This window comes from Salvelinus fontinalis, chromosome 2 (assembly GCF_029448725.1).
Source record: "Salvelinus fontinalis isolate EN_2023a chromosome 2, ASM2944872v1, whole genome shotgun sequence".
Classification (NCBI taxonomy): Eukaryota; Metazoa; Chordata; class Actinopteri; order Salmoniformes; family Salmonidae; genus Salvelinus; species Salvelinus fontinalis.
Genome location: NC_074666.1, coordinates 71039523 through 71051832, shown reverse-complemented (window position 1 = coordinate 71051832; position 12310 = coordinate 71039523). Strand labels below are relative to the sequence as shown.

The 12310-nt window shown below is 45.2% G+C and overlaps 1 protein-coding gene across 1 annotated transcript in view; it reads left to right on the top strand.

The window, feature by feature from the left end:
- prkcab (protein kinase C, alpha, b) overlaps window positions 1-12310 on the top strand; it is a 314729-nt gene that overhangs the window by 242436 nt on the left and 59983 nt on the right. Inside the window, exon 5 of the mRNA XM_055884310.1 lies at window positions 11934-12062. Coding sequence (XP_055740285.1) covers window positions 11934-12062 — 129 coding nt within the window. The remainder of the gene's footprint in view (window positions 1-11933; window positions 12063-12310) is intronic.

Below are 12310 nucleotides of genomic sequence, written 5' to 3'. Positions count from 1 at the left end.
CCATCCCATCCCCTCACCACTTCTCAACCATCCTCTCCCATCCCCTCACCACCTCTCAACCACCCTCTCCCATCCCCTCACTACCTCTCAACCCATCCCATCCCCTCACTACCTCTCAACTCACTCCCATCCCCTCCCTACCTCTCAACCCACTCCCCTCCCCTCACAACCTCTCAACCCTTTCCCATCCCCTTACTACCTCTCAACCCTCTCCCATCCCCTCACTACCTCTCAACCCACTCCCATCCCCTCACCACCTCTCAACCCTCTCCCATCCCCTCACTACCTCTCAACCCATCCCATCCCCTCACTACCTCTCAACCCACTCCCATCCCCTCACTACCTCTCAACCCACTCCCATCCCCTCACTACCTCTCAACCCATCCCATCCCCTCACTACCTCTCAACCCATCCCATCCCCTCACTACCTCTCAACCCACTCCCATCCCCTCACTAACTCTCAACCCTCTCCCATCCCCTCACTACCTCTCAACCCATCCCATCCCCTCACTACCTCTCAACCCACTCCCATCCCCTCACTACCTCTCAACCCATCCCATCCCCTCACTACCTCTCAACCCATCCCATCCCCTCACTGCCTCTCAACCCATCCCATCCCCACACTACCTCTCAACCCATCCCATCCCCTCACTACCTCTCAACCCACTCCCATCCCCTCACTACCTCTCAACCCATCCCATCCCCTCACTACCTCTCAACCCATCCCATCCCCTCACTACCTCTCAACCCATCCCATCCCCTCACTACCTCTCAACCCATCCCATCCCCTCACTAACTCTCAACCCTCTCCCATCCCCTCACTACCTCTCAACCCATCCCATCCCCTCACTACCTCTCAACCCTCTCCCATCCCCTCACTACCTCTCAACCCACTCCCATCCCCTCACCACCTTTCAACCCTCTCCCATCCCCTCACTACCTCTCAACCCATCCCATCCCCTCACTACCTCTCAACCCATCCCATCCCCTCACTACCTCTCAACCCACTCCCATCCCCTCACTACCTCTCAACCCATCCCATCCCCTCACTACCTCTCAACCCATCCCATCCCCTCACTACCTCTCAACCCATCCCATCCCCTCACTGCCTCTCAACCCATCCCATCCCCACACTACCTCTCAACCCTCTCCCATCCCCTCACTACCTCTCAACCCATCCCATCTCTTCACTACCTCTCAACCCACTCCCATCCCCTCACTACCTCTCAACCCTCTCCGATCCCCTCACTACCTCTCAACCCTCTCCCATCCCCTCATAACCTCTCAACCCATCCCATCCCCTCACTACCTCTCATCCCACTCCCATCCCCTCACTACCTCTCAACCCATCCCATCCCCTCACCACCTCTCAACCACCCTCTCCCATCCCCTCACCACCTCTCAACCACCCTCTCCCATCCCCTCACTACCTCTCAACCCAACCCATCCCCTCACTACCTCTCAACCCATCCCATCACTACCTCTCAACTCTCTCCCATCCCCTCACTACCTCTCAACCCACTCCCATCCCCTCACTACCTCTCAACCCTACTCCCATCCCCTCACTACCTCTCAACCCACTCCCATCCCCACACTACCTCTCAACCCACTCCCATCCCCTCACTACCTCTCAACCCATCCCATCCCCTCACTACCTCTCAACCCACTCCCATCCCCTCACTAACTCTCAACCCTCTCCCATCCCCTCACTACCTCTCAACCCATCCCATCCCCTCACTACCTCTCAACCCTCTCCCATCCCCTCACTACCTCTCAACCCACTCCCATCCCCTCACCACCTTTCAACCCTCTCCCATCCCCTCACTACCTCTCAACCCATCCCATCCCCTCACTACCTCTCAACCCACTCCCATCCCCTCACTACCTCTCAACCCATCCCATCCCCTCACTACCTCTCAACCCATCCCATCCCCTCACTACCTCTCAACCCATCCCATCCCCTCACTGCCTCTCAACCCATCCCATCCCCACACTACCTCTCAACCCTCTCCCATCCCCTCACTACCTCTCAACCCATCCCATCCCTTCACTACCTCTCAACCCACTCCCATCCCCTCACTACCTCTCAACCCTCTCCCATCCCCTCACTACCTCTCAACCCTCTCCCATCCCCTCACTACCTCTCAACCCATCCCATCCCCTCACTACCTCTCATCCCACTCCCATCCCCTCACTACCTCTCAACCCATCCCATCCCCTCACCACCTCTCAACCACCCTCTCCCATCCCCTCACCACCTCTCAACCACCCTCTCCCATCCCCTCACTACCTCTCAACCCAACCCATCCCCTCACTACCTCTCAACCCATCCCATCACTACCTCTCAACTCTCTCCCATCCCCTCACTACCTCTCAACCCACTCCCATCCCCTCACTACCTCTCAACCCTACTCCCATCCCCTCACTACCTCTCAACCCACTCCCATCCCCTCACTACCTCTCAACCCACTCCCATCCCCTCACTACCTCTCAACCCACTCCCATCCCCTCACTACCTCTGAACCCATCCCATCCCCTCACTACCTCTCAACCCATCCCATCCCCTCACTACCTCTCAACCCACTCCCATCCCATCACTACCTCTCAACCCATCCCATCCCCTCACTACCTCTCAACCCATCCCATCCCCTCACTACCTCTCAACCCATCCCATCCCCTCACTACCTCTCAACCCATCCCATCCCCTCACTACCTCTCAACCCACTCCCATCCCCTCACTACCTCTCAACCCACTCCCATCACCTCACTACCTCTCAACCCACTCCCATCCCCTCACTACCTCTCAACCCACTCCCATCACCTCACTACCTCTCAACCCACTCCCATCCCCTCACTACCTCTCAACCCTCTCCCATCCCCTCACTACCTCTCAACCCCTCCCATCCCCTCACTACCTCTCAACCCACTCCCATCCCCTCACTACCTCTCAACCCTCTCCCATCCCCTCACTACCTCTCAACCCACTCCCATCCCCTCACTACCTCTCAACCCACTCCCATCCCCTCACTACCTCTCAAACCCACATCCGTTCCGTCCCCACACTCTTCATACTCTCTCCATCTCTCCCTGTCCACATCTATCACTCTCCCTTCCTACCTCTCTATCTTTCCCATCTATCACCCTTCCTCCTTCCCTCCCTCTCCATCCATCCATCTCTAGTGCCTCTGGTGGCAGAATTATAACAGATTGATATAAATTGATGTGGAGAGGCCTGAGGCCTGATGCCAACAAATTAGTCATTACATCCTAGCCTCCCGATCTGGCTGCCACTGGGGCTCTCCTGTCCTTCCGCCTATTAAAAGAGAGGAGGAGGAAGAGAGGGAGGTGGAGGTGGAGGTGGAAAGAGGGATAAATAGGGGTGGAGGAAGAAGGAGAAGGACGGTAATGGGTGAAGGAGAGAAAGAGAAGAATTTGGGATGAATAGGTTGAGGTAGAGGGATGAGGAGAAGCAGGGGTATGTTGGACAGAGGAGTGTAGAGTAGGGACGAGGGTGAACGATAGGAATGATGGTGGGGCTGGATAGATGTGGGGAGAGAGGTAAGGTGAGGGTGTATGAAGATAAAGAGATCGGGGATAGGGAAGGGGGGATGAGGAAAGTAGGAGGGAGGCCTGTAGCCTCCTCTCCCTTTGGTCCCTCTCCTGTTTTTCTTCATTAGCTTCATTAGCCGCTAATAAAAACACTCAATGTGTTGTCCTCTAACACGCTTAGGGAATAAGAGGGAGAGGGAGAGAGGGAGGGAGAGAAGGGAGGGTGTGTGTGAGAGAGAGAGTTTGAGTTTTTATAAAACCTTTATTTTCTACTCACTTGTTAACATCAATAATGACACACTGCCTTTTCAGAAATGAAACAATAAATGTAATTCCTACACAAAATAAATTAAAATACAAAAGAACATATACATTCAACTTATTTCCTCAACAAAAAATAATTTCCTCTCCTCTACAAAACAAAGCGTTCCTTCATATGCCCACTTCTCCTCAAACACAGGGAGATCTTTTACAGCTGAGAAGAACTCAAAATCCACTTTTATTCTTGCTTTCACTAATCCTTTAAAAACCCATCTTATATCCTTCTCATATCCCGTGTCTATCTTATGTTTCCTACTCAAAAAAATTGACATCTTAGCTTGTCCCAAAATAAAATTTAACAGTTGACATTTTCTTTTCTGTTGCTTACTATATTGAAACCCCAAAATAAAAACATTGTTATTGAAAATCTCACCTACAGCTCTAAACAAAGATTCCAGTATTTCCAATAGAGGTTTTATCCTCTCACACTCCATAAAACAGTGAAAAATTGTTTCTCTTATACTACAAAAAGGACATCCATCTCTAACACCTGAGTTAATGACAGATACAAAAGCATTAACTGCAATAATGCCATGTAAAACCCTCCATTGCATATCACCAGTACCCTTTTGTAACGGTGGTTTGTACAGTGCTCTCCATGCTGGCTTTACCTTGTCATCAATTCCCAATTTTACCCTCCATGGAGTGTCTTTTCTATTTTTCAATTTATCTTTATTTATCACCTTGACACACCCCCTATACAAGTCCTTCCCATTCACCTCATCCAAACCCACCTCCTCCAACCCTCTCAAATCCAACAATAAACCCTTTCTCTCTGACTCTGGGATATTTGGTGTAATCCCTAGTCTTGGAAATGAGACGTCTTCATCTTGTCCCTTCTTCTCGTGGCTATTAAGCATTCCCCACTCTTCCTCTGACAGGGCCTTCCTGCAGCTTCCCAGCATTTGTTCGACAATCCTTTCCGACCTCACCCCCAAATGTTCAGCCAACCGTCTTCCATCCATTAAGGCGGGCCCAGCCATGGCCATTAACTGTTTTAAGGTGATGATTTTGCCCTTCACCAAAATCTTAGAGAAATGTGGAACAGCTGCAGTTGTACAATCCAGTCTTGCCCCATACACCAGAGGTTCCTCCAACAACCAATGCACTGACTCCGCTGAAGTTCGTCTGGACACCTTCATTATACTCCACACTCTGAGAAGACCTCTGTAAAACGGAGGTACTCCCTCCCTAGAAATCTGTCTACTATCAACCAGAAATAAAGCCTTCTTTAATCCTAATCCTCCAACCCTCTGTAATACAAGACCTGCCACCCCTCTCCACACCACCTTTTCCAGTCCATAAAGCAACCTTTGAATAAACTGAAACCGGAAAGCAGCAGCTCTACTAGCAAGATGTACAAGACCTTGACCCCCCTCCTCTTTTGATAAATATAAAACACTTTGTGGAACCCAATGATATTTATCCCAAAAGAAATCCACAATAATTGCCTGTATCTTAGCCAGAAGGCCAGATGGTGGTTCTAAAACTGACAACCGATGCCACAGTGCAGAGGCAATCACATTATTAACTATAATAGTGCGCCCCCTATATGACATACGAGATAATAACCAACGCCATCTCCTCATCCTCCCTTCCACCATTTCAACCACCCCACTCCAATTTTTTTCCATAGTCCCCTCATCTCCTAGGTACACTCCAAGATACTTAAAACCTCCCTTACACCATTCTAGCCCCCCTAGCAAAGCCATGATCCCTCCAGCCCATTTTCCAATCTGTAAAGCACAACTCTTTTCCCAATTTACCTTTGCAGAGGATATTCCCCTAAAACGATCAACCATTATACTCAAACTATCCACCTCCGCTTGATTTTTCACTAACACAACTACATCATCAGCATAGGCTGAGAGACAAATAGGAGGAATATCCTCTGAAAGGTACACCCCTTCAATGCGACTTCTAATGCTATTTAGTAGTGGCTCTATAGCAATGGCATACAACATCCCTGACAAAGAATATCCCTGCCTAATACCTCTACACACTTTAAAAGGAGCACTCAAACCACCGTTAACTTTCAATACACTTTCAATGTCACCATATATCACCTTTATCATGGCAATAAAACCCGAGCTGAACCCAAACGCCTCAAGCGTGTGCCATAAATATTTATGTTCAACTCGGTCAAATGTCTTTTCCTGATCAATTGAAATTAGACCAGCATCCAACCCAATAGCCTTAGAGACGTCCAAAAAATCACGAATCAGAGAAATGTTATCCCCTATCTGCCTGCCAGGAACACAGTAGGACTGGTCCGTATGTATGATTTGCCCCATCACCTCCCTCAGCCTGTTGGACAAAGCCTTTGACAATATCTTATAATCAGTGCACAATAAAGCCACCGGCCTCCAGTTCTTCACCTCCCTAGGGTCACCCTTTTTGGGCAATAGGGTGAGGACAGCCCTTCTGCAGCTTATTGGTAGTAACCCTCCGGTTAAACTATCATTAACTACCTCAAGCCAATCCTCTCCCAACATAGCCCAAAAAGACTTAAAAAAGTCAACGGGAAGCCCATCAATGCCTGGTGCCCTTCCATTTTCCATGCCTTTTAACACAGTGTATAACTCCTGCAAAGACAATGGTTGCTCCAGCTCAACCTGCGCTTCTGCAGCCACCTTTGGGAGCCCATCACAGAACTGCTGTGTCACTGTTTTATCCTCTTTGTACTCACACTTATAGAGCTCAGCATAGAACTCTACTGCCCTCTTTCTAATTTCACTCGGGCTAGTGAGCTCTTGTCCAACAGCTGATTTGAGACAATGAATAATTTTTCTTTGTCCATTCTTTTTCTCTAAACCAAAGAAAAACTTGGATGAGGCATCCATTTCAGATATTCCCTGAAACTTACTTCTCACCAATGCCCCCTGTGCTCTGATACCCAGCAGGTCTGCCAATGCAGCTTTTCTCCTCTTGAGGGCCTGCGTATGGCCTCAATTTCCTGTGGTCTCAACCAACGTCATGAGTTCCACTATTTCAACCTCTAAGGCTTTCATTGATCTGGTGATATCCTTGGTGACATTCCTTGTGTATTGATTACAGAATTGTTGAATCTGGATTTTCCCTATATCCCACCACTGTTGAAGAGATACAAAACTGTCCTTTTTAGACCTCCACCTCTCCCACAAAAAACTGAAACATTTCCTGAAATGAGCATCACTCAATAAAGTTATATTAAAATGCCAGTATGCACTTTTGGGTTTTACATCATTAATGAACACCACCTCTGTTATTAAACAATGATCAGAAAATCCCACTGGGGTTATCACACTTGATTTACAGACCTGAGATTGATGCTCAAAACAATAAAACCTATCTAACCTTGCCATAGAGATGGTGTTCTCTCTCACATGCGCCCAGATGTACTGCCTTGTGCCTCCATTTTGACTCCGCCAAATATCACACAGTTCATGTGTTACAATGAGGCGTTTTTAAAAAATCCTTGAAGCTATATGAGGTTCTTGGTGATTTCTATCTAAATCGCTGACTGTGCAGTTGAAATCCCCAGCAATAAATAAATAATCCTCTTTATTACATTTCTCAATGGTATTTGATAATGTCTCTAAAAAACATACCCTCTCAACTGTCACAACTGGGGCATATACATTTATCAGACACATAGTGATGTTTTCATACCTTGCTCTGACTTTTAATAACCTCCCCTCAACTATCTCCTCAACCTCATAAGACAAAGGCAAAAACCCTTTTGAGAACAAAATAGCCACACCCCCACTTTTTGAGTTTTTATGACTACACACCACTGTCCCCCCCCCCACTCCTGTTGCCACATAACTTCATTTTCCAAATTACTATGCGTTTCTTGCAAAAAAATTATGTCACTTCCCTTTCCCCTAATTAACTCATACACTATGGCTCTTTTTTTACCATCTCTTCCCCCATTTACGTTTAAAGAAGAAATCTTAAAACTGCTCATGTATGAAGAAAATATACAGAGGATGATACAGCCACCACATCTCTTTATAGAGTTAAAACTGCAACTAAACTCTTTCATTTTCTTTCGAATTTACATCACTTATCACTCTCGTGACCACTTTCTTGAGTCTAGCAATTTCAGGGCTTTTCAACCCTCCTCCTGTAATTTTTGACATCAGAAACTTTGCTGATTCAATAAACAATTCACTTTCAGGGAAAAAATCATTTACATTGTAATCCTGCATATATTTCTTCCCTTTTGTCACCTTTAGAAATTGACGTATCTTCTCTATTCCATATCTCCCTTCCACCCCATTTGTCTCGCTATATTGTTGCGACGCATCAGATGACTCACTCCCGCTATCCTCCCCAGAAGAAAACTCCACCATCTCTACCACTTGTTCATCTTCAACTGACTTATCACTCTCTACCTTTCTCTTAGAACTAGACCCTTCACCCCCCTTACATTCTTCCTTTTACTCCTCTGTATTTTGAAAACATCTGCTTCTTTTTCCGTTCTTTCAACCTCCTCTTGCCCTCCACTTTCATTCTCCAGCACCACCTCAGCGACAGCAGTCGCAATCTCACCACCTGTTTCCCCTCCCTCTTTTTTCTGATCAACCACAATTTCCACCTTATCCACAATGCCTTCTTCTCCTACTTTTCCAACCACATCTGCCCACCTTCTCCCTTCCCCTGCACCCTTAGCATTTTCATCCCCTCGCGTTGGTGCGTTATTTGCACCAGCACTATAACTACTACCGGTCTCAGCGCGCTCATTCTCGGGACAACTGCGCACCAAATGCCCCTCTCTTCCACAACCAAAACATTTCATTGATTCAGTCGAAGCGTAAAATACGTAATCAAATCCATCAATCTTAAAACTGAACGCTAAATTCAGTTCATCTACGTCCTTTTTTAATATTATATGCACTTGCCTCCTATGAGACACGACATGTTTCAGCAACGGAGATTTGCATCCAAAAAGAACCTTCTTTATTGTGGATACGATTTGACCATGACGCGCTAACTCTCGCTGCAACACTTCATCTCTAACAAAAGGTGGCACGTTAGAAAGTATCACTTTTTTCGCCGGATTCATAAGCGGAAACACCTGCGTCTGTGTCTCCCGTAACACAACACCCGTCTCAACTATTTTATTCACCTTTTCAATAGAATCTAAGAAGATCACTACGGCGCTATTCATCCTTGAGGCTGATTTTATGCTATCATACCCAATGATAGCACCGACAGCAAGACTACATTCTTCTACTGAACACCCGGTCTCGGCTAGAATCTTCACTCCATGCCTCCGACTAAGTTTTTCAAACTCTACACATCCGCGAGTGGCCATTTCAACCAGCCCCACCCGCTGGTTGTGCCCTCGCGAAAAAACACACAAACAACCTCAACGATCCTACCACCCTTATACGTGCTTAATGATAGTTAAACAATATACCCTTAAAACAACTAAACTAATCAATATATATATATACATACCAAAACCCAATAGAGTGAAAAGAATTTCCATTCGCTCTCACAAACACTCCTGCTTGACTACTCACTCCCAGCATGCACTCCGAAGAGAGAGAGAGAGAGAGAGAGAGAGAGAGAGAGAGAGAGAGAGAGAGAGAGAGAGAGAGAGAGAGAGAGAGAGAGAGAGAGAGAGAGAGAGAGAGAGAGAGAGAGAGAGAGACTGGGAAGCTGAGATACAGAGAGTGTGTGCAGGCTCTGTTCAATACCTGGCTGGTCTGTTGTAGAAATGGAAAATAAACACTACTGTTAGGTATTGAACAGCAGGTAACTTGCAGACAAATAAACACTACTGTTAGGTATTGAACAGCAGGTAACTTGCAGACAAATAAACACTACTGTTAGGTATTGAACAGCAGGTAACTTGCAGACAAATAAACACTATTGTTAGGTATTGAACAGCAGGTAACTTCCAGACAAATAAACACTATTGTTAGGTATTGAACAGCAGGTAACTTGCAGACAAATAAACACCATTGTTAGGTATTGAACAGCAGGTAACTTGCAGACAAATAAACACTACTGTTAGGTATTGAACAGCAGGTAACTTGCAGACAAATAAACACTACTGTTAGGTATTGAACAGCAGGTAACTTGCAGACAAATAAACACTATTGTTAGGTATTGAACAGCAGGTAACTTGCAGACAAATAAACACTATTGTTAGGTATTGAACAGCAGGTAAATTGCAGACAAATAAACACTACTGTTAGGTATTGAACAGCAGGTAAATTGCAGACAAATAAACACTACTGTTAGGTATTGGACAGCAGGTAACTTGCAAACAAATAAACACTATTGTTAGGTATTGAACAGCAGGTAACTTGCAGACAAATAAACACTATTGTTAGGTATTGAACAGCAGGTAACTTGCAGACAAATAAACACTATTGTTAGGTATTGAACAGCAGGTAAATTGCAGACAAATAAACACTACTGTTAGGTATTGAACAGCAGGTAACTTGCAGACAAATAAACACTACTGTTAGGTATTGAACAGCAGGTAACTTGCAGACAAATAAACACTATTGTTAGGTATTGAACAGCAGGTAACTTGCAGACATATAAACACTACTGTTAGGTATTGAACAGCAGGTAACTTGCAGACAAATAAACACTATTGTTAGGTATTGAACAGCAGGTAACTTGCAGACAAATAAACACTATTGTTAGGTATTGAACAGCAGGTAACTTGCAGACAAATAAACACTATTGTTAGGTTTTGAACAGCAGGTAACTTGCAGACAAATAAACACTATTGTTAGGTATTGAACAGCAGGTAACTTGCAGACAAATAAACACTATTGTTAGGTATTGAACAGCAGGTAACTTGCAGACAAATAAACACTATTGTTAGGTATTGAACAGCAGGTAACTTGCAGACAAATAAACACTACTGTTAGGTATTGAACAGCAGGTAACTTGCAGACAAATAAACACTATTGTTAGGTATTGAACAGCAGGTAACTTGCAGACAAATAAACATTATTGTTAGGTATATAACAGCAGGTAACTTGCAGACAAATAAACACTACTGTTAGGTATTGAACAGCAGGTAACTTGCAGACAAATAAACACTACTGTTAGGTATTGAACAGCAGGTAACTTGCAGACAAATAAACACTACTGTTAGGTATTGAACAGCAGGTAACTTGCAGACAAATAAACACTATTGTTAGGTATTGAACAGCAGGTAACTTGCAGACATATAAACACTACTGTTAGGTATTGAACAGCAGGTAACTTGCAGACAAATAAACACTATTGTTAGGTATTGAACAGCAGGTAACTTGCAGACAAATAAACACTACTGTTAGGTATTGAACAGCAGGTAACTTGCAGACAAATAAACACTATTGTTAGGTATTGAACAGCAGGTAACTTGCAGACAAATAAACACTATTGTTAGGTATTGAACAGCAGGTAACTTGCAGACAAATAAACACTATTGTTAGGTATTGAACAGCAGGTAACTTGCAGACAAATAAACACTACTGTTAGGTATTGAACAGCAGGTAACTTGCAGACAAATAAACACTATTGTTAGGTATTGAACAGCAGGTAACTTGCAGACAAATAAACACTATTGTTAGGTATTGAACAGCAGGTAACTTGCAGACAAATAAACACTATTGTTAGGTGTTGAACAGCAGGTAACTTGCAGACAAATAAACACCATTGTTAGGTATTGAACAGCAGGTAACTTGCAGACAAATAAACACTACTGTTAGGTATTGAACAGCAGGTAACTTGCAGACAAATAAACACTATTGTTAGGTATTGAACAGCAGGTAACTTGCAGACAAATAAACCTTATTGTTAGGTATTGAACAGCAGGTAACTTGCAGACAAATTAACACTACTGTTAGGTATTGAACAGCAGGTAACTTGCAGACAAATAAACACTACTGTTAGGTATTGAACAGCAGGTAACTTGCAGACAAATAAACACTACTGTAAGGTATTGAACAGCAGGTAACTTGCAGAGTGTGCTCACCATGACCAGTTAGCTGAACTCCACCATAATATGACCAGGTCCTAAACCTGTTATAAACTCAATGTGTTTGTGTGTGTTTGTCCAGCCTGCGACATGAACGTACACAATCAGTGTGTGATGAACGTGCCAAGCCTGTGTGGGACAGACCACACGGAGCGCAGAGGACGCATCTTCCTCAAGATCGACGTCAGCGGAGACAGGTTACACGTCACAGGTGAGTCACACGCTACAAGGGAGAGACATGACTAAATGAAACATGCTAGCTACCAGTAAGTGACATGACAGACTACACTACATGTTAGCTACATGTGAGTAGTGAGTGCTATGACACAGACTACATGCTATATGCTAGCTACGATACATTTGACTGTCATGACAGACTACATGCTACATGCTAGCTACGATACATTTGACTGTCATGACACAGACTACATGCTACATGCTAGCTACGATACATTTGAC